The 23,349-nt window shown below is 48.4% G+C and overlaps 1 protein-coding gene across 2 annotated transcripts in view; it reads left to right on the top strand.

Moving 5' to 3' along the window:
- LOC140658964 (alpha-2-macroglobulin-like) overlaps nucleotides 1–22,452 on the top strand; it is a 31,867-nt gene extending 9,415 nt beyond the window's left edge. For both annotated transcript variants that reach the window (XM_072878090.1, XM_072878079.1), the window contains exons 11-36: nucleotides 415–573; nucleotides 1,994–2,221; nucleotides 2,562–2,625; nucleotides 3,112–3,254; nucleotides 5,118–5,267; nucleotides 5,938–6,108; nucleotides 6,732–6,882; nucleotides 8,631–8,739; nucleotides 9,087–9,315; nucleotides 9,581–9,707; nucleotides 10,352–10,473; nucleotides 11,827–11,878; nucleotides 12,418–12,501; nucleotides 12,895–13,071; nucleotides 13,580–13,664; nucleotides 14,816–14,972; nucleotides 15,323–15,397; nucleotides 15,685–15,850; nucleotides 16,850–17,073; nucleotides 17,659–17,877; nucleotides 18,184–18,311; nucleotides 18,681–18,771; nucleotides 19,500–19,568; nucleotides 20,001–20,103; nucleotides 20,941–20,982; nucleotides 22,326–22,452. In XM_072878090.1, the coding sequence (XP_072734191.1) occupies nucleotides 415–573; nucleotides 1,994–2,221; nucleotides 2,562–2,625; nucleotides 3,112–3,254; nucleotides 5,118–5,267; nucleotides 5,938–6,108; nucleotides 6,732–6,882; nucleotides 8,631–8,739; nucleotides 9,087–9,315; nucleotides 9,581–9,707; nucleotides 10,352–10,473; nucleotides 11,827–11,878; nucleotides 12,418–12,501; nucleotides 12,895–13,071; nucleotides 13,580–13,664; nucleotides 14,816–14,972; nucleotides 15,323–15,397; nucleotides 15,685–15,850; nucleotides 16,850–17,073; nucleotides 17,659–17,877; nucleotides 18,184–18,311; nucleotides 18,681–18,771; nucleotides 19,500–19,568; nucleotides 20,001–20,103; nucleotides 20,941–20,982; nucleotides 22,326–22,351 (3,351 nt within the window). In that variant the 3' untranslated portion in view covers nucleotides 22,352–22,452. The remainder of the gene's footprint in view (nucleotides 1–414; nucleotides 574–1,993; nucleotides 2,222–2,561; nucleotides 2,626–3,111; nucleotides 3,255–5,117; nucleotides 5,268–5,937; nucleotides 6,109–6,731; nucleotides 6,883–8,630; nucleotides 8,740–9,086; nucleotides 9,316–9,580; nucleotides 9,708–10,351; nucleotides 10,474–11,826; nucleotides 11,879–12,417; nucleotides 12,502–12,894; nucleotides 13,072–13,579; nucleotides 13,665–14,815; nucleotides 14,973–15,322; nucleotides 15,398–15,684; nucleotides 15,851–16,849; nucleotides 17,074–17,658; nucleotides 17,878–18,183; nucleotides 18,312–18,680; nucleotides 18,772–19,499; nucleotides 19,569–20,000; nucleotides 20,104–20,940; nucleotides 20,983–22,325) is intronic.
- The last annotated feature ends 897 nt before the right edge of the window (nucleotides 22,453–23,349 follow it).

Here is a 23,349-nt window from a genome sequence, read left to right as displayed (position 1 = left end):
AGTGCCGCTAATCCCTGTGGGCCTCCTCTCCCCTTGCAGGCTCTCAAACCAGGAAACATCAGCTGAGGGCACAGCCGTTATTCTGCTTACCCCTCTGTCCTTGCGCTTCTGCTTCTCCAGTCAAGTAAAATTCTGTTTTTCCAGTCTCCTGTTTAATAGGAGGCCTAAGGGGTATGAGTGCATGTCAATCTCCACGTCCACTCCTCTGACCCAGAGATGGAGATAAAGGGCCAAAAAAATAAGATTCAGAAAGTTTGCAGCTCTCTCTGAAAGAGACAGATGATGCATATGTAAAGTGCAGTGGAGGCTTCCTTGTCTGACATGAGCCCAACATCCTTAGCTTGGTGGTCTATCAGTCTGTTCAGATGACAGGCATTTCTCTCTTTCTATACTGTACTGTTTTTGCTCTTCCAGGTGAAACTAGTGGATGGGTCTGGTGCTCCAATCGCCAATGAAACTGTGAGGATTTCTTTTCAAGGAGGCCAGGAAAACAACTACACAACAAATGAAGAGGGCAGGGCATGGTTTTCCCTGAACACTTCCACGCTGTACTTCGATTCTGTTGGAATTAGGGTGAGTCCTGTGGGCAGAGGAGGTGATGAAGTGACCCACAGGCCTGGAAGGGGAGTAACTCTGAAGTTTCTACTATATATGCAAAAGCACTTAGGTTCTTGTTACTGGTTGTTTGTGCCAACCTTGACATCAATGTGGTGGAAATAGCCATACAACAAACCAGGTTGCCGTGTCACAATTGCACTTAGCTTGTAAGTATTTGATTTGTGCTTGGCAATAGCAATATAGCGTTAGAAGAAACATCAAGATATCATAATAGTCCATTCTGCTCCAAGGGATCACCAGCCCTACCTAGACAAATCTGTTTTAAGGGTGGGTCTAACTCCCGTGGTGGAGTGCTGCTACTGCTTCACTGTCTTTTCAATTAAATGATTTCCCAAGTATCTCATCTAAATATCCTTTGTGGACAGTTAAGGCAGTCTGCAGCTCTCAGGGTTTAATTTAGCATTCCGAGTTCCTAAGCTGTCCTCCTTATTTTTTTCTTTTTTTTTCTTTTTCCTGCCATAAAGAGAAAAAGAGTATGAACCATTCACAGAAATTCTCTCCCTGGTGTGGAATTTGTTTATCTGGGAAAAATAAGTGCTGCTGAGCCTCCTTTTGTTAGTGGAAAATGCAATATGTGTGTAATAAGCACATTTCATAATATCTCACCCTGGAATAGGGCAGATTGTCTAGAATTATATTTGCTCTTCTCCCTACAGTTCTCTTGTCACAGATTAAAACCATTAAAAATTATCCAGAAGCCACCACTAGGTGCTTGAAGTTTGCAGAATTTTGCAGGGTAAAGAAAAGGCAAGAATTCCCAAGTATAGTGAGAAAGACAAGGAAATAAGGGCATGTGAGGCACATGAAATGCTGAAGTAACACCCTTCTAAATGTGAAGTATCTTCCCCTTGCTCTCATTTTTAAGAAGACCTGGATTCTCTCAGCTCCCGAACTTGATATTCAATTTAGGTTTTGAATTCTCAGGTGGAGACTTTTCCTCCTTTTCCATAGCATCCTTAGCTTTATCTTGGCACTAGTAATCTCTGACCTGAATGGCACTACCCCTTCTCCAGCACCAATAATAAGAAGAAAAATGAAAATCAGCTTCCTTCTCTTTAAACTAACAGGATATTAGAGAGGGCAAAGTATTAGGGTAAAGGGCCCTTGAGGTGATACTAATCGTAAACAAACAACTGATATGATTCAGCTTGTTTGAGACGAACACCAGCTTCTCTAGGAGTGAGATCATTTCTAATGATTTGCTAAGGATACCACCACCGTATCTTGCATCTTCCAAACTCATGGGGGTTTTTTGTAGACTGCCTTGTTGCTTAAATACAAAAAATACCAAACCTTTAATACTAGGCCATGAATTTTGGCTCCAGTTCAGCCACCTGTGTTTGAGGATCTATGTGTGTATTTTCTCCTTTTCCAGGCAACTCATAAAGTACACCCCTACTGCTATGACCGTTCCTGGGTTGTTCCATATTATGAAACAGGCTATCTCCAACTAAAGCGCTTCTACTCTCCTAGTAGTAGCTTCCTCAAAATTGAGCCCAAGTCTGAGACGCTGAGCTGTGGCTCCTCTGCAGAGGTCCGGGTGCACTATATCCTTACTCCAGAGGCCATAGGAGAGCAGAAGAAAATCATCTTTTACTACCTGGTAAGCGCGCACCTGCCATACAGTGAGGTTGTCACTGGTAATTGTAGCAGAGTTGGAGATGGAAATTACCGTTTGTGGCAGCAGGCTTTAAACACTTTCCCATCATCCTTCATATGTTCTTCTCCCACAAAAAGGAGGGTCTGGCTTAGGAGCAGAAGAGTAAGGATGTCCCAGTGTCCCCTGGGTGAGCACTGGGATTCTGCTACAGGGAAGCATAGAGCAGCTGAGCAGGGTGCGAGCAGCAGACATGCAGCTCAGTTGCTCTCCTCTCAGGTTCCCCCTCTTTAAGGTTTGGCTCATGCATAACCTCAATCACAGCATGGTTTCTCTTTCCATTCAGGTGATGGCCAAGGGAATCGTTAAGCAAGCAGGCACCCACATTCTGGATTTGGACCAGGGAAGTGGTGAGTTCCTCTCCCCTGCCAAATTGTCGCTGTCCTGGGAGGCTAGGCAACTGTTGCAGACATACAGGCTGCTTCCATATAAATGCAGGGATCCACATCTCCATTCCTCTAAGATATGGGAAGAGTTTGAGCTTTCTTTTCTCTGCCTTTATTTAGGCTTTGCACATAATCGCCTGTGCTAGCTGTCTTTATTCTGACACTGCATTTCTGGGGCTCCAGTGCTCCTAGGAGACACAGACTGATAGTCTGTTTTTAGAAGCTGAACCAAAATTCAGCATGCTTATGCACTGGAAAACAGGACTTGAAACAAGCCGTTTCAGTCAGACAGTGAGACACATCTCTGCGAGCACCTATTCATCCCACTTGGAGGCCTGGAGTTTCACCATGGCTAGGATGAAGTTCAGCATGAAGTCAAACCTAGAATTTTGACTGCTCCAGGAGCAGGTTTCCTGTACCTTAACTTTTTGCTCTTGTTTTGTTTGCTAGCCAATGGGGTCTTCTTGATACAGCTGCCTGTACAAGCTGATATTGCTCCAGTGGCCCAAGTGCTTGTTTATACCACTGCCCCCAGCAGGGAGGTGATTGCTGATTCAACCAGGTTCAGTGTAGAAAAGTGTTTCAGCAATAAGGTAAGTGTCTACTTCTTGAAGGAGTAGCCATCAGACTGCAGCATGGCCAAGCTCATTTATTTAGATTTAGCCTGGCTGAGCTCATTTGTTCAGATTTGCTAACACTGGACAAGCCACCTATCAATTGTTCTAGATAGCTTCACTGCTTACTGGTTTGTGCTAGCTTGGAGGAGATCAGCTGTTGGAAAAGAGGTGCTAGCAGGGACTACACTGATAAAACCCCTCTTAGCAACTAGTTGCAGCCACTGATCTCACAGATGGTCCTGGGTAAGAAAAAGGGAGGCCGCATGTCTTATGTCATACTGCAACCCATGTATTTCACTCCATTTCCCACAAACTCATCCCAGCAATGAGGTGGCTGCTTGTGTGGTCACAGGGCAAAAATAAAACACACACAGCCCCAGTCCAGCGGGTGAAGCTAATACTTGTCAGATCTTTCAAATCCTGTACATCTTATCCTGTCATTTTAATTTCTCTTGTATGTAAATGGAGATAAACCTTGCCTGAACCTGCTGAGCAATGCACAGTGGTGCTTCAATAGCAATGGTGAGACTCAAAGAGTGCAGAAAAATGAAACCTTCTTTCTGTGAGCATGCGGACCATTGTTCTCTTATAGCCCCACATATTCCTTATGCAGAAGAGCAGATTGAGGTATGAGCAGCCCTAAGAAAAGCACAACCTCAAAAATTGCCATCGGGACTTCAGAATAGTAGACAGGACACTGCTAAAGGCAGTCCCTTGTCCTGCTAAAAGCCAAGTTAAATGAGTTCTTGAGACTGGTGTCACTGTACGAGCTTAGTCACCTGAATTTTGTTCATATATTAAAGTCCATACTATGCACTGCATTAAGGTCTGGGTGCAAGCCAAGTGCCAAGTGATTTACATGCTTAGATACTGCTTTCCTCTCTGAAAGCATCCTGAATTCAAAGCTGTTGTCAGACTGGATAGGACAGACTTTGGCCTATCTCTATGCTAGACAGTTCTTCTAGTAGCAAGCTTGCTACAGCCCTTGTTCTGCCATTTCCTGAAGACTATTGTTTTTGCAGTCTCAAGATTGTAAGTCCACCCTGCGAGAGGTGGAGGGTGGCAGCAGAAGGCACACTGTGGTCTGGTTGGAACATGAGGGAGACTGGCTGCTTTGTCAGGCAACACGTTTACTCTGAGGATGCTTTGACCATTGCATGTTAGGGGAGGGTTAGTACTGCTGAGGAGAGGGAAGATTTATGCAAGTCAGCCATCTTACTACAAAATCATGTGACATGGTGATGACAACAACTTCTGCTAGCAAGAACTTCCAGGGCAGAGGTTGGTAGGGGGTCATTAGAGTTGTGAGTTATGTTTTGGGGAAGGCATACAAGTCTGGCAGGCCTCAACCAACAGGCCACTTCTTCAGAATCATTACCAGCCAGCAGATATTGCAGCATTGCTCCAGGGCATCGCTGCTTCTCGTGTTACTAAAGAATCTGATAAGCAAGGTCTTTGCAAGCCTGTTTTCTCTCCACATACAATATCTGGGTGCAGTACAGAGACTGGACCTGGTTCAAGACCACACCCAGCTGCCTGAACAGATCTAGCCACTATGTGGGATTATCTCATCACACTCACAGTGGCCATAAAACCCAAAACTGCCTTAAAAGTTTTATGAGCAATTGTGATGGTGGAATTTGCCAAGAACTGTTAGTGCTGATTCCTCTGGCACTGCAGGAAGGAATCTCAGCTCTGCAGTAGCACTGAGGGAGTGTATGGGGGGTGTGTGTGTGCATGCATATGTGGGCTTTGTAAGGGTGGAACTGATGCACTCAACTGAAGGAGAAGTCCTGCAAGGGTAGGGCATCTGTGACGTAGCTTTTCCTATGGCTACAGGTGGACTTGCGCTTCTCTCCTTCTGAAGGCCTGCCTTCTTCTGATGCTCACTTGCTGTTCAGAGCCTCCCCGAACTCCCTCTGCGCTGTCCGTGCTGTGGATAAGAGCGTTCTCCTCATGAAGCCAGAAGCTGACCTGTCACCCAACTCTGTAAGTGCTTAGTCTGTGGAGCAACTCGGAGCCTGGTCAGAGCAAGTGCAGCCCAGTGCTGGGGTGGAAACAGTGAACAGTCCCTCTTATCAGTGCTGACACAGGAAAGCTGCCCTGTGCTGTTTCTTGTTTTCTTTCAGTTGGCAAAAAGATGAGAACTGGGCAGCAGCTGTTTCTTTTTTGGTTTTGTGTAACTGTAGGGATGGCAATTAGGAAGCTCTTTTAAGGTGACTGCTTCTCTTGGCCAGAGCCAAACACTGTTGTGAGTTTGATGATGATTTTTCAGTTATTCTCTCCAGCCATGAATTAATTTTCTTGGAGTAGCATCTGGAAGTGTCAGAGAGTTTATTCACCTCATGCCAAGCAGCAAATGACAATCCTTGAGTAGGGACAAAGGACTGCAGGTGGGCTGGCCAGTGTCATTTTTTATATATTTGAGCCATAATAACCAGAGTAACATGATGTCCATAACAAAAGAGGCAGTATCTCCAAATTTGGATCTCTTTTTTGACTCCCAAATACCCATTGCTCCCACCACAGGGAGGACCATGGCAATGTGGACGTATATGCAGGTGATGTGACTGTTATGGTGCTTGCATCCAACTCCCTCAGTTGTGTTTTGTGACAGTGGACACTGAAAATGCCAAATACCCTGGCTCTTTCTGCCTAGGTGTATAGCTTGCTGCCAGTAAAGGAATTGCATGACTATCACCATGGTTCAGACATGCTCTTGGAGGAGCCCCTGGAGAATTGCATCCCCTTGAAGAAGATAGTTCTGAATGGGATCACCTATTCTCCAGTAGTGGAGACGGACGAAGAGGACGCTTACAGCATCCTAAAGGTATAGCCCTCTTGCATGGTTATGGCATGGAGTGGGAGAAGGACTGAAAATGCTTAAGCCTTCTGTGGCATGATGCAACATAACAAGAGAAGGGTTTGTGAATCTGAATGATCTGACACTAATTTTTATCCAGAGGCAAGTTCAGTGAGAGTTGTAAGTTTCACCTGTCTTGCCAGCTTTGCTCTCAACTTGGTGAAAAAGGGATCAGTCTCAAAGTTTTCTTCTTACAGGAAAAGCTTTGAGGTTGACTTGAAAAGAGGTTCTAACAGGAGATAAATCATCCTGTGCCATTACAGTTACCCCAAATAAAGTCCTCGAGCTGCATCATAGCCACAGACATTTCCTTCCAGAGAGAAAACTCTGTATCTACTCCCTGGCTCATCCTGACCCTTAAGCTGGAATTGGACTGGAGCCAGTGCCCTAGAGACAGAGGGGATCTACACTTTGGTCTCTCTGAGCCACCCAGGCACCCAGACCCAGGGTTGGGGGGTTCATCTCAAGGTCCAATCCACAGAGAGTAACAGCTTCTCCTTTTGAGGCAGTAAAATACCAATGTCAGGTCTGCTGTGTAAACCTCAACAGGACTCGGTAACAAAAAAACTTGTTGGATTTCTCTCCCATAGGAAATGGGTTTAAAGGTTTTCACAAATACCAAGGTGAGGAAACCTTGGTATTGCAGCACTGAGAATTACACGCCTGCAGGACTCCACCTTGCTTCAAATTCACTCATGTCTGGAGCACCTATGCATGCAATGAGGATGACCGGTAGAGAAAGTGGGTCTTGTTATCACCTCTGTTCTGAAGAGAGATCCTGTCTGTATTTTGGGGTGAATACTCAAACAAGAGCTGGGGTTGTGGACTGAACCCTTGGAAGTAATACTGAAGTAGTGGGTTCACAGATGTCAGCTTCTGCATGAGAGTGGGGCATATCTCTTGCTGGGTTGTGAAGGTCTACAGACAAACTTTGATAACTCCACATTAGAAGTCAGCAGAACCAGGTAGTTTTCAAAGACTCTGGCAGAGCAGAGGATATTATTCTGCTGCTGAATTCTCTGTTCACTTTTGCACTAGACTTCTTTCCCTAGATATCACTTAAGGGGTCTCCAATACCATCTTCAGTCTGCCCTCACTGACACCCAGTTTTGTGTATGGTCAAAACCAAATGAAGTGGATGAGAAAATTTTCAGTGACAAGTTGGTAGACTTTGAAGGCTTAGAATGGTAAGATGCGAGTGGCAGAATTCCAGTCTGAAATGGACCCACCCTATTTCTAAGGGCTATCTCAACTCTTACACTGTAGCTGTTTGGGAGACAGAATTGGCCATATCATCATCCAGAGTCTCATATTAAGGGAAATATCCTGGAAAATCTAGGTTATTCTAGCTGGGTAACTGATTCAGAGAGTTTTCCCTTGGCACAAGAACCTGTGCTTTTGTACATATCCCATTTTAAGACAATTTCAACTTCTGACACAGGTTGCTAAGATGCAGGATAGATGGTTTTTAATTATTTTAAACTGAAATAGGCAGGAGTAAGAAGACTAAAATACCGTGATAGACAATACAAGCAAGCCACTGTCACTCTTGCTAGGAGCTATGTGATACAGCTCTGATTGATAGCATCTTTCATTGCTGCCCTGAGACCTTCTCAGACTTTGGAGGTGCCTGTTGCACAGATGGTATGGGTATTTGCTAGCTACATGATTTTTATCTAAATGTAGAAATTAATTTAGCCAAAGTAAAGATGACCAAAACTAGAATTTATTTAAGAACTCTTCTTTTTTATCTGTTTGGGTGGATTTCTCTTTCCTTTTGTCAAAGCCAAGCAAACCCATTGTCCCATCCTGCCCTCCCCACCCTTCTTTGTTTCCCAGCTGTTCAAAACCAAAGTCGAATAAAGGCTTATTTTTTACCAAGTTTCATCCCAAACTCAGAATATTTTCCTGGGAATAATTTTTACATGTGAAAATTTTGTTTTAGTCAAAAAGTCTATTTTTACCCCTCCCAAATTCCAACTACATGTTTTTAGTTTGAGCATCTCCAGCCTAGTTCTTTAGGAGGCCACAGATTTGGCAGGGAGGTGGTTTTCTGAGTCATACTGACCCTACAAAAAACACTTGCAACAGAGGGATGTTCCATTGCTAGCTGGCCTGGTAGGACAGAGAAGGACGTCATGTTAAGACTGTGCCTGAAAGGGAAAAGGCTGCTTGCACAGAAGGTGATAAATAACTCTTTGCTCTAACATCCTTGTTTTAACCTTGTAAAGTGTTGCCCCAGGTACTTAGAGGTTTGCTGGAGACGAGTGGGAAATACTGGAAGGCTAGCTCTTGCTAATAAGCCCTGACCCTGAAACTTCACTGCTGTTGGTACCAGTGCTCACTACAGCCACAGCAAACATCTGCTGCCAGCAAGGCTTCTGATTGTCATGTAGATTGATGCTTTCTCAGACCAAAGCATGATGCTGATGTAGATCTTACTTGTTTGGAATTATCAGTTGATATCTTTTCCATCCCATCACATTCAGGCCTTCAGGCAGATAGACTTCATGCCACGTTAAGCACTCCTGAAGAACTGACAGAGACAGTCCGAAAGTATTTCCCAGAAACTTGGATTTGGAGTTTAGTATCTATAAGGTGAGCACCTTGGGTTAGTTCCTTTCTTTTTAATAAAACTGTTTTTTATAAGGTGAAAATACGAATCCCCATGTTTGCCAAGCCTTTTCAATGCCAAAAAGTCCTTCATTGTTTGCAGAGATCACTTGGCAATCCTCTGAGATGGAATTACCTTCAGCTGCGCTTAGGTTTGTCCACGGAGTGGTCATGGGTCTGGAAGAAGATGTGGGGTGGCCCTACAGTTACAAACATACTGTGTCCCATCATTCACACAGGCAGTACTGTTCAGTAGGCCGAAAGGGGTACAGATAGTCACCAAAATGCCATAAAAAATCATCCCCCTGTCCTTGCTCTCTGTGCTTCACCAGCTCTGAGGGAAATGCTGATCTAGATGTGACCATCCCTGACACCATCACTGAGTGGAAAGCCAATGCATTCTGCACTTCGGCAGACACGGGCTTTGGCCTGTCCCCGACAGTGTCCCTCAGAGCCTTCCAGCCCTTCTTTGTAGAGCTCACCCTGCCCTACTCAGTAGTGCGTGGTGAGGCCTTCACGCTGAAAGCCACCGTTTTCAACTACCTGACCGCCTGCATCAGGGTAAGGAAGGTTTAAATCCTTCTCTGTACTTATGCATCTTCTTGTACACCTCTTACCTTCACCCAGCCTTCTTATCTCCGAGTAGCCCTAAACCCTTCACCCCTGAAATTCTTATGTTATTCCTTCTATATACTCCAAATGCAGAACCCACAACTCCAGCTCCCTGCTCCTTTGCTACTGAAGAAATAGCTATTGCTATGGCTTCCAAGCTCTCTGTGTCCCATGATCATCCTTCCTTGACTGCGCCTCTCTCTACAACTGGCAGGTCAGTGTGACTCTTGCTCAGTCTGCTCATTTCCTGGCTACTCCTGTGGAAAAGGAGGAAGAATCTCATTGTCTCTGCGAGAACGGGAGGAAAACTGTGGCTTGGCTGGTGACTCCCAAATCTCTAGGTAAAGGTCTCAGGGTGCAAACTGCAGGGAGGGTTTCTCTGTGCTGTTCTCCCCATTCAGTATTGGGTGTTAGAGCCACACGGTTTCCTGGGAAGCACTGCAGCTGAGTGTCTGTCTCATCTGGGGTTATTTGGGAGGCAAAGGCTGGCTGACTCATAGTGTCCAAGGCTCCATCTGGCACCACATGCAGTACCATCAAGCCTTGCAGCCCTTGGACAACATCTTCTGAAGCCAGAGACATTGCTGGCCAGCGGGGATGCTCTGTCAGCTCCATCCCTCCCAGACATTAGGTGACTGCCCCATGGGGTCTTCACATTTTGTTTTCACTGTTGTTGTTACGTGCTGTGGTAGCAGCTGTGGTGTGCATGCAGGGTAGCAGTGGGTCTGGTGAGTCCCACCGCTGTGGTGTCCTAGGTTCTGGTAAATAGCCACCAAAATGGAGTCACCTTTCAATGGCAGTGCAGCTCATCTGCTCTAGGATGGATTCTGATATAGGTAGCTATGTTCTTGTGGGAAAGAAGCAGGGCCCAGGTGTGATGGGAAATCCCCATCCATGGGCCTGCAGGTTGAAACTCCTGGAAGTGGTAGTGACTCCCATTACCTGGCATTGCCTGGCAGGGCTGGCTGACCCCTGTTTCTTCCAGGGCAGGTGGAGTTCTCGGTGAGCACTGAGGCCCTGCAGAACCAGCAGCCCTGTGGGAATGCCATCGTGGAGACCCCTGAGAAAGGGCGGAAGGACACAGTCATCAGACAGCTGCTGGTGGAGGTATGTGGGCTGTGGGAAGGGGAGGACTGAGCTTTCCAAAGGCTAGAGCATACGCTGTGATGCAGTTGGACAGGATGCTAGATAATCTCATCTAGGCTCCCTTTCCCATGAAAGGTTGGACCAGATGATCTTTCGAGGTCCCTTCTAACCTGGGCTGGTCTATGATTCTATGATTCTGTGATTCTATGTGATCACTACGCAGCATGGCAATATGATGGTCTTACATCATCTTTATACTTTGGCAGGGCTGCGTAAAGACTGCAGCTTAATAATGCTGTGCAATGTGTCTCCCAGCAGTCTAAACTTTCCTTACTCCCTACTGTAGCAGGACTCCTACTTCAATCCATCTTTCCCTTTATCTCCTACCTGTCACCTCCTGTTTCAATATACCCTCTTTACAGCCTCTCTCCTCTTTTTGAGACACCCCAGTAAGTTTGCCAGTCAGCACATGCTGCCTCTCTGCTAGTTGAGCAGCCAAGCAAACTGCCTCTTAAGCTGAGTGTTATGCAGTTCTGGTTTGCTAACATAGTCTGGCACCAGGATGAAGGGGATTCATAAGCACCTACAAGAATTCGATGCCTGTAGAGAAGTCCCCTCAAAACTCCAGATATTATAAAAGTACATGAAAACATGTTAAAATTTTACAGCTTATCCATTTCCTGTGGCAAGAAAAGTTGCTGATGCAATGTGGTACAGAAGGAAATATTATGTGGCAGTATTGCATATCCTTTATAGGAAAATGCTAGTTTATTATACTGGGTGTGGTAATCTGGCAGGTAGATTCTATGTTCTTAGCTTTTCTCTGTATTATAAAAACCCCTAATGTTTGCCTACTGTGTCATATGGTATCAGTAGTGTCACTAGATATTACAGTGTACAACATCTTCCCTCTCTATTATCAACAGACACAATTTTTGTTCCCTAAAGCATCTGCAGTATTATGATAAATAGCACTGCAGACATCTCTTCAGGACAGCCCTCTAGAGCAACTGTGAGCTTTTCCTAGCAAAAGCACTTGCTGTAATGCTGCAGTCTTCTTGTTACAAGGATGTTAAGTGTCTCTCACTGCGTACAATAGTTGCAGGTCATCCATGCAGTCCTGCAGTGTGTCCCTTTCCTTTTCCTGTCCTTCCTCCACATACAACACCAATCACTTAGTATCATGTTTCTTTTACTTGCTTAAATTATTATTTCAGAGCTCTGTATTTCAGGGAGTGTTTGTGACTGCCTCTCCTTCTCCACTCACTTTTCTTTTCATGTATCCCTCTGTCCTTGTTGAGGTTTCCTCTGTCTGTCTGTACTTCCTGTCTCACTAACTTCTCACCTCTCTTGTTTTCCTTCATCCCACCCAAGCCTGAAGGAATTGAGAAGGAAACAGCCCAGAACTCTGTACTCTGTGTAAAAGGTAAAGCCCTCTCTCCCCACCCTCTCCATTTGTTCCTGTGTGGTTTGATGGGTGGGACGTGTCTGGAGGAGGAAGATAGTGCTGCCTCTGTCATATTCCAGACAGGCTGGTATTTTTAGGTAATCAAAACATGCTCCATCAGTTGGGAGCCTGAGATGTAAGACAGAAGAAAGCCCTAGAGAATGGACCATCCTGCCTAAGCATCAGGGTATGAGCTAGGGCAGATTTAGCATGACTGTTTGTATCCCTGTTCCCTTGGGTGCTGCCAGTTACAGGAGTTACAGCAGGAGTTACAAGCGCTGTCTCCTGTTTTCTAGCGCGCCCAGGAAAAACCTGTAGAGACGTGATCTATAGTGCCTAACAGTGGCTGGGGGTGGTTTCATGCAGAGATTGCCTTATAGCCAGGGAAGAACAAAGTGACTGAAGTCAGGGCATTTCTAACAGGAAGTGTTTCTGTTGTTTCACTGTGGCCCCCTCCCCTTCCATTAGCCATTTCTTGGGACTGCACTGAAGCTGTTTGGGTCTTGTTTCTCTCTCAGGAGTGCCTGTGAAAGAGAAGTTTTCCCTGCTGCTACCCTCAAATGTGGTACAAGACTCAGGCAGAGCATATTTCTCAGTGCTGGGTGAGTGAGCAGCCTGGGAGAAGAACCATGCGCTGTTTCTCCCCCTCTGTGTTGGCCTCTTACCTCACAGCTTTTTCTCCTGGTTTGCAGCACATCTCACTCGTGTCTTTCATCCCTTCTGTCTCGAGCACTTTTCCTTCCAGTTGTGCTCTTCCTTTTCCCCTTTCTGCACGTCCTTTTGTTCAGGGCTCTCTGCCAGTGCCTTAACCTTTCTCTCATTTCCCTCTTTTCATTTTGTCTGTTGTTCTGTGTTTCATTCCAGGATCTTTATTAATCCAGATTTTCTTTTGTTCATCTCTGTCATCTCCTGCTTCTCTCGTTCAGTAGCTCCCTCGATTCTGATAGCCAGCGCTGAGTGTTGTTAATATTCCTCTGGTATCTCCTGCTCCCCAGGCGACATCATGGGCACTGCAATGCAGAACCTGCACCAGCTCCTCCAGATGCCATTCGGCTGTGGGGAGCAGAACATGGTCCTGTTTGCACCCAACATCTACGTCCTGGACTATCTGAACAAGACAGGGCAGCTGAGTGAGGAGGTCAAATCCAAGGCCATCGGATACTTAGTGAGCGGTGAGCTGGGACATGGCTTTTGCTTCTGCTTTGGCTTTTTTCCAGATCCTGCCTGGGTGGTTCTGTCAAATGTTGTCCAGATGTGGAAAGAGAGCTCCTCTCATGCACAGATGGTCTCTGCTGTATGCCTGAGGAGGCCTTTCGCTGCTTTTTCCTTTATTATTTTCTGTTGCTTAAGCATTAGGGTACCTGATCATTGCACCCACTTTTCTCTGCTCCCTAACTGGGTTGCAATACATTGCAGAGTTGTCAGGTGACCTGCTACAGTGACTTGTCCATTGTCATTAATAAGTCCTGCCTTCCTTCTAAAGAAAGGCAGGTGTTGCTTCTTCTCATGCAGTACAAGCAGTGCATGGAGGTGTGGATGTACCAGTACTTCTTATTGGCTAGGATAGGACTGACCTACTCCTCTCTCCTTTGCCTTTGCTGATACAGCTGTTTTTCTGTTCCTCCACCCCTCAGTAGACTTTCTCTGGAATCTGAATCTTGCTTTAACTCTCCATTGCAGGTTATCAGAGGCAGCTGAACTACAAGCACCCAGATGGCTCTTACAGTACCTTTGGACCACGTTATGGCCAACCAGGGAACACCTGGTGAGATTTCAGTGTCACCTATGCCTCCCCTATATGCTCCTCTTTCTCACCTACACATTTATAATAAATGCTGCATGACAGTAAATAGGAAATGCTGTTGTAGACCAGCAGGCTTTCCAGAGCTGGTGTGATCCCTGTGCTGCCTCCTACTTAATGAGATAGGCTGCATCAGCCAGTTATGTAGCTGAAGCACGTCCTCCCACCAGCAGCTCCATAACAAACAAGAAGGAAATAGAGATAAACTGGGGAAGAAAGGAGCAGGGATTTCACATCCTGACTGAGGAAGGCTGAAGAGTTGCAGTGGCAGCTCTTCTAGACTAGCATCTGCTGAGAAGGCTGCTGGGAAAGGTGTTTCCATATAAGTGGAAAGGATGATAATCCAAAAGCAGTGCTGTATGGTTTTTTTTCAAGAGTGTTTGTGTGTTACTAAGCAAAGACAGCCTGGAGGAGCATGTGCGTTGCCAGTGTGACTTATTGCAAAGTTTTGAGTTGCTCCAGCATATCATTGCCATGCATTTTCAACTTTAGGTAGGGGCAAGAATGGATGATTTCATCACCTTCGGTTTGCTTTTAGTTTCTGAAACTAATTGGCTCTTGACAGCGTGTTGGCTTCTCACCACATGCCTGCTTCTTCTCCATAACTGCTTGTAACAACTCTAGCAAAAACTCTTTTAACATGTTCTTTACTTTAAAACTCTGGGGAGTTCAGGAAATCCATGAGGCATGGATTTCTAGTGCAAGAGTCCTGCTAGCAAACCATAAGCTAGCAGGGATTTAATTATTCTTCCCTGTCATTTTGAGTATTACTGTTATGCAGATGTTGAGCTGATTGGCATGCAATTCCCTACTTTTTCCAAAGATATTTTTTTTAGATACACATCAACAATCACTGTCTTTCAAACTGTAACCTCAACACAAAGGGATCACAGGGTTTTATGAGCCAAGAAAGGGACAAGAAATCAAGGTGGGAAGCAGTTTTTTGACAGATTTTTTGAGGTGAAGATATAATATACATGTAGTCTAACTAATTGGCCCACAGTTTTCCAGGCCTTATTGCCTTTCTCCAGGCAGATGATGTGCACATGGGCCCTGTCACCTGAGATGGACAACAGGCCTGCTTAGGCCCTTGCACTGATCTTTCTCCCTTTCAGGCTCACAGCCTTTGTCCTCAAGTCCTTTGCCCAGGCCCGGCCTTACATCTTCATAGATGAGAAGCACATCCAGGATGCTTTGGTCTGGCTGTCCTACAAACAGAAGGAGAATGGCTGTTTCCGCAGTTCTGGGACACTCCTGAACAATGCTATGAAGGTAATGTGCCTGCCTAGTTGTTTTTTTGTGAGGCTAGAACTTGACCATAAGTCAGATGGGTCCAGTTGAGCTTCTTGAGCATACAGGGAGATGGGAAATTCCCATGTCAATGGCAAGAACTAGGGAGCCAGAGGCCATTCTGTATGATCGCCACAATAGGAAGGAGAATGAAGGCTAACCTGCACTTTATAAGTGGTATTGATACCTCCACATCAGCTGCAAGGGGGAGGAGGCAAGCTAAGGGTCTACAATGCAGAATAAAGTATTCCCACTGGAGTGGGAGAAAAGGTAAGATAAGTGAAGATAAGAAGCTAAGTGGGGTCAGCATCTACCTTTGTGTTTCCCTGCAGGGTGGAGTTGACAACGAGGTCTCGCTGACGGCTTACATCACTATCGCATTGCTGGAGATTCCTCTGCCTGTAACTGTATGTGGCTGTACCCTAACTTGAGTCAGTTATATTATGTCATTCTATGATGACACAGTACTGCCCAGAATTTGCTCCAGATTGGAAAAAGGACTTGGTTGTTGAGCCCTGTGATAAAAGAATTATGTGCTGTCAGTTTTGACATTTCTGGAACACACTGTACCCTACTTGTTCTTAGACCTCATTCTGGCAGACCCCTCTTCAAAGTTCAGTGGAATGCTGTGTCATTAGTATGGCAAAAACCTAATTTCTCCACAGCTTTCTAATAACTGGTGCTCTCTCCCCAGCACTCGGTGGTGCGTAATGCTCTGTTCTGCCTGGAAACAGCAGCAGATGAGAAAGAAAACCATGTGTACACCAAGGCACTGATGGCGTACGCCTTCGCCCTGGCAGGGAAGGTGGAGAAGCGGAAGGCATTGCTTGGCTCACTTGAAAAGGAAGCTGTGAAAAAGGGTGAGTGCTCCTGGTGGGACATCTCTTTCTTCCAACCCACTGGCCTTACATCTTCCCTTGATAAAATGGCTTTTATTGGTGGGGCAATGGCTGCAGGAAATGGCTTCTGTGGGCGGGGAAAGGTGGAGGGAGAGGAAACACTTGGGCAAAGGGGTTGCATTTTTGACAACTGCCTCTCAGTGCCCAGTCCTACTTCTCTGCTCCAAGGGGGTTCATCAGGAAGCACCAGGCACCATCCCCATCACTGCTGAACTAAAGGGTAGCTCTGCTAGTGTCTCTCCTCAGCCCGCTCCTCTTGCCACACCAGGCACTGCTTAGCAAAGACCAAAGACTTAGCAATGTTTATGGCCACTCCTTCCTTCCAGTGCATGTGCTCAACATAGGACAAAGCTGACCTTGCACAGCATAAGGGACGATAAATCAGAGAAGAGCTGCATGTGCTGAGAGAGAAGGCGAACATACAGGTCATTTCAGAGGCCATAGAGTAAGCTCTGAGTCTTCCAGGAACTCATGTAACGACTCGGAAGCATTCTGGTAAAGTCAGGCCGGACAGTGGGTTTGTCCAAGCGTTGGGTAGCAGGGTTGTGAGGGAAATATCCCCAGCTCCTTTTGCCTTTCCCACCTGCAGGTGACTACCAAGCCCTGCTCACAGTCCTTGGGTCATTTTGCCTCACAGAGCTTGTCACTGCCCAACCCCAGCATCTCTACTCAACAAGGTGCTCTGCCTGGTGCTCTGCTGGTGCTCAAGCCCATAAATGCCTCCATGAATCTGGAGTCTAGGACAAAGCGGTATCCAGGCCTGAGGACTGAGCCTCAGCAGTCTCAGGCTAGTTGCAGCAAGCAAAGAGCTGTCTAACCCTTCCCATTTCATCCTACGTGACAGGTGCATCCTGGGGCTCTGCCCTCCAAACTGGACCGGCAGCAGATCAAGAACTGCCTTTCAATAACTACTAATAATTGCTTGTTGTCTTGTCTCCATGCTCCCTGCCTTCTGTGAAGATGGGTCTGTTCATTGGCAGCGGCCTGGGAAAGAGCCAGAGGTTGATCTCCCGTACTATCGCTACCGAGCTCCCTCTGCTGAAGTGGAGATGACGGCCTACGTGCTCCTTGCTTACCTCACCATGCAGCCAGCACCTTCCCAGGAGGAGCTGTCATTCGCATCTCTTATTGCAAAGTGGATCAGTGGTCAGCAGAATCCCAACGGAGGCTTCTCCTCCACCCAGGTGAGCTGCTTCCCTCCTGCGACCTCACATCAATGTCAGAAGACGGGAAGTGTCAGAGACCCAGGTGAGAGCCCAGTAGGGTTCACCAGGGCAGGGACTGTACCCCTGCAGTATATCCCTGCAGTGTCTACCATGGTTGCCAAGTTCCCAAGAGGCTAGAGGCTAGTACGTCAGGTAGTGCCTCTGGGAATGACTGATCTTGTGGTTAATGACCTGGCTTTCTTGACACCGCGGGGCAGAATGGTAAGGACACATGGGACGTGTGTCTGTGCCATTGGAGAGGGCTGCCACTGCAATTTGTCTGTGCATATGAGGTTGCTGCTTCACCCTGGGGCGAGCGAGTGAAGGCTGCGCAGAGCTCCACACCAGGGAGCTCAGGGAACATGCAACTGCTGTGCAGAGGACACAGGAAGGGAATGGAAACATGCAAAAGCTGCTCTTTCCCTCTCTCCTTTGGACTTAAAACTGGAGAAAGTGAAGAATGGAGGGGAGGATGCCCGCCAACAGCAAAGGGCAGGCTGTGGGAGGACAGGCTGTGGAAAAGCTGACTGTATTCTCCTGGGTGCCGGGACCCCTCTCTTTCAGGACACAGTGGTGGCTCTCCAAGCCCTGTCCCTGTACGGAGCTCTCACCTATGCCAAGAGCGGAGCAGCTTCCAAAGTGACCCTGCGGTCTGGAGGGGACTTCCAGCAAGACTTCCAAGTGGATCCCACAAACCGGCTGCTGCTCCAGCGCGTGCCCCTGCCCCAGGTGCCAGGGGAGTACAGCACGGAGGTGTCTGGTGAAGGATGCGTCTACCTGCAGGTGAGGGTGATGGGGGCAGGTGGCATTGTGGGAGGAGAGCCCCTCGCCAGGCAGGAGCCAGGGAGAGTGCAGAAGGGACAGGGGAGAGGGGAGGAGTGGGAGGGAAGGCTCTGGGAGAGGCAAGAGAAGAAGAGTAGAGGTGTGTGTGGAGGAGAAAGAGTGGGAGGCAAGGAGGGAAGGATCCGCAATGTGGAGGAGCTGTGGGAATGCGAGAAGTGGGGAGGCAGGACGGGGAGAGGATGGTCTCTCTCACGTGCTGAGCACGCACACACACCTGCTCACACAGAACTGATGGCTCTCCCCTAGACAAGCCTGAGGTACAATGTGCAGCCCACACAGCAGGATGCACCCTTCATGCTCCATGTGTACACGATCCCAGAGACATGCGAGGACTCCAAGGCTCACAAGGTCTTTGACATAGGCATAAATGTCAGGTGAGTCTGTGTTTGGGTCTGAGCCTTCCTGAGAAGCCACGGGAGCTGGAGGAGGTCTGGTGCTCTGGGCTGAGCCAGTCTGGAAGCCCTGGAGGGGCAGTGCATCCCTGGAAGAGTGGGCAGGAAGCAGCTGCACTGGGAGGAGAGGCTGTGGAAGAAGGACATGTCCTGCAGTGGTGGAGCTGTGTGGGCAGCAGCCCAGGGCTGGGCTAGTGAGAGGCTGCATAGGTGACGAGGAGGCCCTGGCATAGCTAGAGAAGAAGGTGCTGGACTGTCAGGACGTGGTGGGGTCCAAGTGTTATGGCAAAGGTGGAAGTGCCCCCAGCTTCCACTTGAGGTGCACTGAATCTTTGTGGCTTGGTTTCTTAGTTACACTGGGGAGCGCAATGGCTCCAACATGGTGATTGTTGATGTGAAGATGCTGTCAGGATTCATCCCCGTGAAGTCCTCCGTGAGAAAGGTAGGAGTCTATCTGTTGAGCGAGCAACATCCAGCTTCTTATCTTCAAGACACCTTCAAGTGTCTGTAGCAAACTAGAGGGCTTCAGGGCAGGAATCAGCTTGATCTTGCCATTGTCATCTGCACATTTGCCACGTACCATGTTCTCTTTTCATACCTGGCTCAAGGCCAGCACAAGGGGAGACAATGTGATAAATCTGGGAAAAATAGACTACGTAATTTTTTCTTTAGACTGGTGGTGGGCACCTTTATTATCACTGTGTCATGAAAGCTCCCTAAAAGCTTTGGCTGTGCATAGAACATTGAAAAGTAGGGCTGTTTCCTTTTTCCCCTCTGCTGATCTGACACCACCTTATAGCATTGTAACTGTTTAGGTCTTGGGTCACTGTTTGAGATGCTGAGCAGGTGCATGGTCTGGAAAATAAAAGCAATCATAAGATACTGCAGAACTAGCAAGCCAGAAGGAATGTATTTTCATTGAATTGTTCCATCACTGTGCTTGAACCAGTGCTCAGTCTCCACTGGAGCCAGGCCGTACTTCATCAGCCAGGCTGGCAAAGGGAAGGGCCATGATACCTAGTGGCACACCAAGGAGGCAGTTCCATGCTGCAGACTCAGTTCCCTGAGTACCCCAGTGTTTCAACCACAGTACATCCCATCCATAGGGCTGTGTAAGGGGCACAGGGAGACCACACTCAATGCGGTAACAGCTTGGTCTTCTTTCTTCAGCTGGAAAGCCGCCCCGTTATTGAGCGCACAGAGTTGAGTACCAACCATGTCCTGGTGTATCTGGAAAAGGTGAGTATCCCTCTGGGGCGAGGATGGGTCAGAAACACGGGCATTGGGACATTTGGCCACATAGGGCAAAAGATCTGGGACTCAAAACTACCATGGCTCTGACTGATAGGACTGAATCCCATTCTGACCATTCTGACTTTTGCCGAGCTTTCAGACTTCCTGGCACTTTCCTCCCAGCCCTCAGCAGGCTTTCCCTCCGCCCCGCGCACAGATCGGGCCCTGACATCCCCACCAGACAGAGCCTCCCCCAGTGTGGGGAAAGGCCCCAGGGTTTCCCCTTGCCCCTCAGCCGGGCCTGCAGCCCCCGCACCCTGCAGGGCCCAGGCACGGGTGGCAGGGGAGAGCGAGGGGGCCTGGGGGCAGTGCGGGGGCACGGGGGAGCCCGGGGCAGTGCGGAGCCGCCCCTGAGCCTCCGCCGCTTCCCTTCCCCAGCTGGGCAGCGAGACCCTCAGCTTCTCCTTCGCGGTGGAGCGGGACGTCCCCGTGCAGGGCCTGAAGCCAGCTCAGGTGAAGGTCTATGACTACTACGAGACAGGTGAGTGCAGGGCTGGGGGTGCCCGTGGGAGCGAGGGCGAGCAGCGGGACGCGCGGAGGGGCGCGGCAGCTGTGGGGACCCGCAGCTGCCCCTGGCGTGGGCCCCTTCTCGGCCCCGCGCTGCCTGAGCTCTCCGAGTGCAGAGCGGCCGGAGGGCTGGAGGCCGCCCCCCTGCCCTCCTCCCTGCTGCTCCGGCCCGGGCAGGCCCCAGAGAACAACGGGGGGGCAGGTCCGGGCAGTGGTGACGCTGTGGGGATCCCTGCACGGCTGCCCCTCACACCGGCGGCTGCTGTGCAGCCGCCCTCCCCTGCGGGAGAGGGCGGAGGAGGCCATCTCCCCAGCCCTCCCACCGCGGCGCCTGCAAGGCCTGTCCTGCCTCCCCGGGGAGAGGAGCCGTCCCGCGGGGCAGAGCCGCGGGCGCTGGCGGTCCCGTGTTGAGCTCCGGCCCCGGAGCGCAGCCGTGCCCGTGCTTCCAGGCAGTCCTGGCGCTCCTCGAGTCTCTGCTGTCCCGGCTGCTGCGCCAGGGTGGCGGCAACAGAGTCATCGCTCCCGCCCCAGCGTGCTGGCAGAAGGTGCCTGAGCAGCCCTTGGGCACACTGGGGTGGAGACCTGCTGGGGCTGCCTCTGCGGGGTGGCTCTGCCTTGCTGCTGCGGCCTCCGGACAGGGCCCTGACTGGGGCTCCCTCCCACCCAGCTGGGATCTCTGGGGGGAGGTCGGGGATGGGGGCAGTGGCCTGCTGTGGGGTCTGGGAGAAGTGTCTCCCTGGCACCCGTCCCTCTGCCGGGAGTGCTGAGGGGCTCTGACAGCCCGCTCTCGCTCTCCCCTTCTGTTTTCCAGATGAGTTTGCCACACAGGAGTACAGCGCTCCCTGCACCACAGGTAGGGTGCACAGGAACGACTGAGATGTTCAGCATGGGCTGTTGTAGGTTGTCTTGAATGAGAGTCTTTGCAGACCTGGGTTTCCTCAGCCTGGGTGTACTCTCAGCATTTACCTTCACCGTGCCTATTGCGGTCTCTAGGCATGCCTCAGTACAGAGAGGAAAAGCAATGCTGCCACCCACGTCCTGTGTAAGATCAGATACAGCTTTCATTTTGGTTCACTGAGAATGGCAATCCCAGTGTTACTGCCTTCATTTGCGCAGACGCATTTGTCTTTTCCTGCGTGTGTGTGTCACATTGTACAAATAAGATTGAAATCTCCTTTGGGACTGAACACCACACTCAGCCTTTGCATCTCTGCCCTTTTCAGGGTGTCGTGGTTGAACCCCATTCGGCAACTAAGTACCACACAGCTGCTCACTCACTCTCCCTCCTGCCCCCCCGGGGGATGGGGGACAGAATCGGAAAAAAAAGTAAAACCTGTGGGTTGACATAAGACAGTTTAATAGGACAGCAGAGGAAGAGAAAATAACAATAGTAATAATAGTAAAAGAATGTACAAAACAAGTGATGCACAATGCAATTGCTCACCACCCACTGACTGACGCCCAGTCAGTCCCCGAGCAGCGATTGCCAGGTGGGGGCAACTCCCCCCAGTTTATATACTAAGCGTGACATCATATTTTATGGAATATCCTTTTGGCCAGTTTGGGTCCTAGCTGTCCTGGCTGTGCCCCCTCCCAGCTTCTGGTGCACCTGGCAGAGCATGGGAAGCTGAAAAGTCCTTGACCAGTGTAAGCACTGCTTAGCAACAACTGAAACGTCAGTGTGTTATCAACATTATTCTCATACTAAATCCAAAACACAGTACTATACCAGTGACTAGGAAGAAAATTAACTCCATCCCAGCCGAAACCAGGACACAAGGCCACATTTGCCATGCTGCAGACACAGAAGGGTACTGAGGAATTGTCTCCCAAACATCTTGGTGAAATTTTGATGTTATTCACATGTCTTTGGTGAGGACCTTTCAGACTCTGCCCTGGGTTATTTTTTCCCTTCCTTTGGGAAATCCAGGTGCTGAGAGAGAATGTATACTGGGATAGTTCATGTATCTGCAGGGTATCTCTGCCTCCCCTCTCTGTAGCATGGATATCTTTAACATGTCCAGCCATTCCCATTCTGTTTTCTGTCTGCAACTGGGCATTTTTAGGTGAAGCAGTTTCCCAGATATTAACAGGGCTTGAACTCACATAGCCACCAGAACATAGAGAAGATGTCCAGGGGTCTGGACACCGCTTCAGCAGGATGCTTATCTCACTCTGTCCTTTTCCTACCTCCAGCTAAGGCTGAACAGGGAAACTCCTGAAGAGCACATCTTGTCTGAGCCTTGCTGGATCAACTCATGTGTCTCTGCACCTAGAAGATCTTCTTGTTGAGGGGGCCTATTGAAATATTAGAGGAGGACACCTCAACACCGAAAAGGAAGTAACACTATAAATAAATTAAGTCTTGATTCTCATCAGATGCCTCTGGCCTTATTTTTTGTTACTGCATCTTTTCTCTCCTTCCATCCATAGCTCAGACTGTGTAATGGCCTGAGATTTAAATCCAGAGCCATCCACGGCAAGGCGGTGTTTGGCAACTCCTCAGGAATTCCAGGAGGCAGACAGCTTTTGGCAGTGGGGAGGAGGAGGGGAAATCTTACATGATCCATTATGCACTGGAAGCTTGGCTCCCTGGCTCTAAAAGTGTGTGTTTTCTGCAAGATAATCCTTGGACATAAACCTGTGATCACATATCACCCTTGATCCCACTGTGAAATCACTGCTATGAGCTGGAAGGACAGTGTGAACCTGTCCAGTCTGTTCTTTCACAGCAGGCCAGATAGAAGTAAAGGGAAAACCTGTGGATTTTCCCATTCTGGCAGTGAAGACATTGTCTGCTTGTTTCTAAACAGTTGAAGTGAACTCAGAGGGGGACTGGGAACTTAGCAGTGTAATTAGTCAGAATTTAAACCAAGAACCACCTTACGAGCCAAACCCCTTGCGTTTGAGAACTTTATCCCCTTCCCCTCAGTGGAGGCCTGGAGATCTATTTTGGTTTTTTTGAGTAATTTTAATACAGTTTGTTTGGTTTTTTTCCTCCCTCACAACTAGGCTTACAGTGCTTCGGCAGAATTCAGAGGGGAGGCCCTGGATTCCCACCTGGTAGTTTGAGTTAAACTTTTTGCATGTTGATTTTCCAAATTATCATATTCTCTCTAGTCTAGATCTCTCCCAGGGATGCAGAAGTAATCAGCCTTAGTTCAGTAGGTCATATGGCACTCTGTGTATTTTATTTACATGGTTCTATGTGCAGAGGTGC

The sequence above is a fragment of the Ciconia boyciana genome, chromosome 1 (genome assembly GCF_034638445.1).
Source record: "Ciconia boyciana chromosome 1, ASM3463844v1, whole genome shotgun sequence".
NCBI classification, from domain to species: Eukaryota; Metazoa; Chordata; class Aves; order Ciconiiformes; family Ciconiidae; genus Ciconia; species Ciconia boyciana.
The sequence above is the reverse complement of the archived record's forward strand: the minus strand, read 5'-3'. Positions and strand labels throughout refer to the sequence as shown.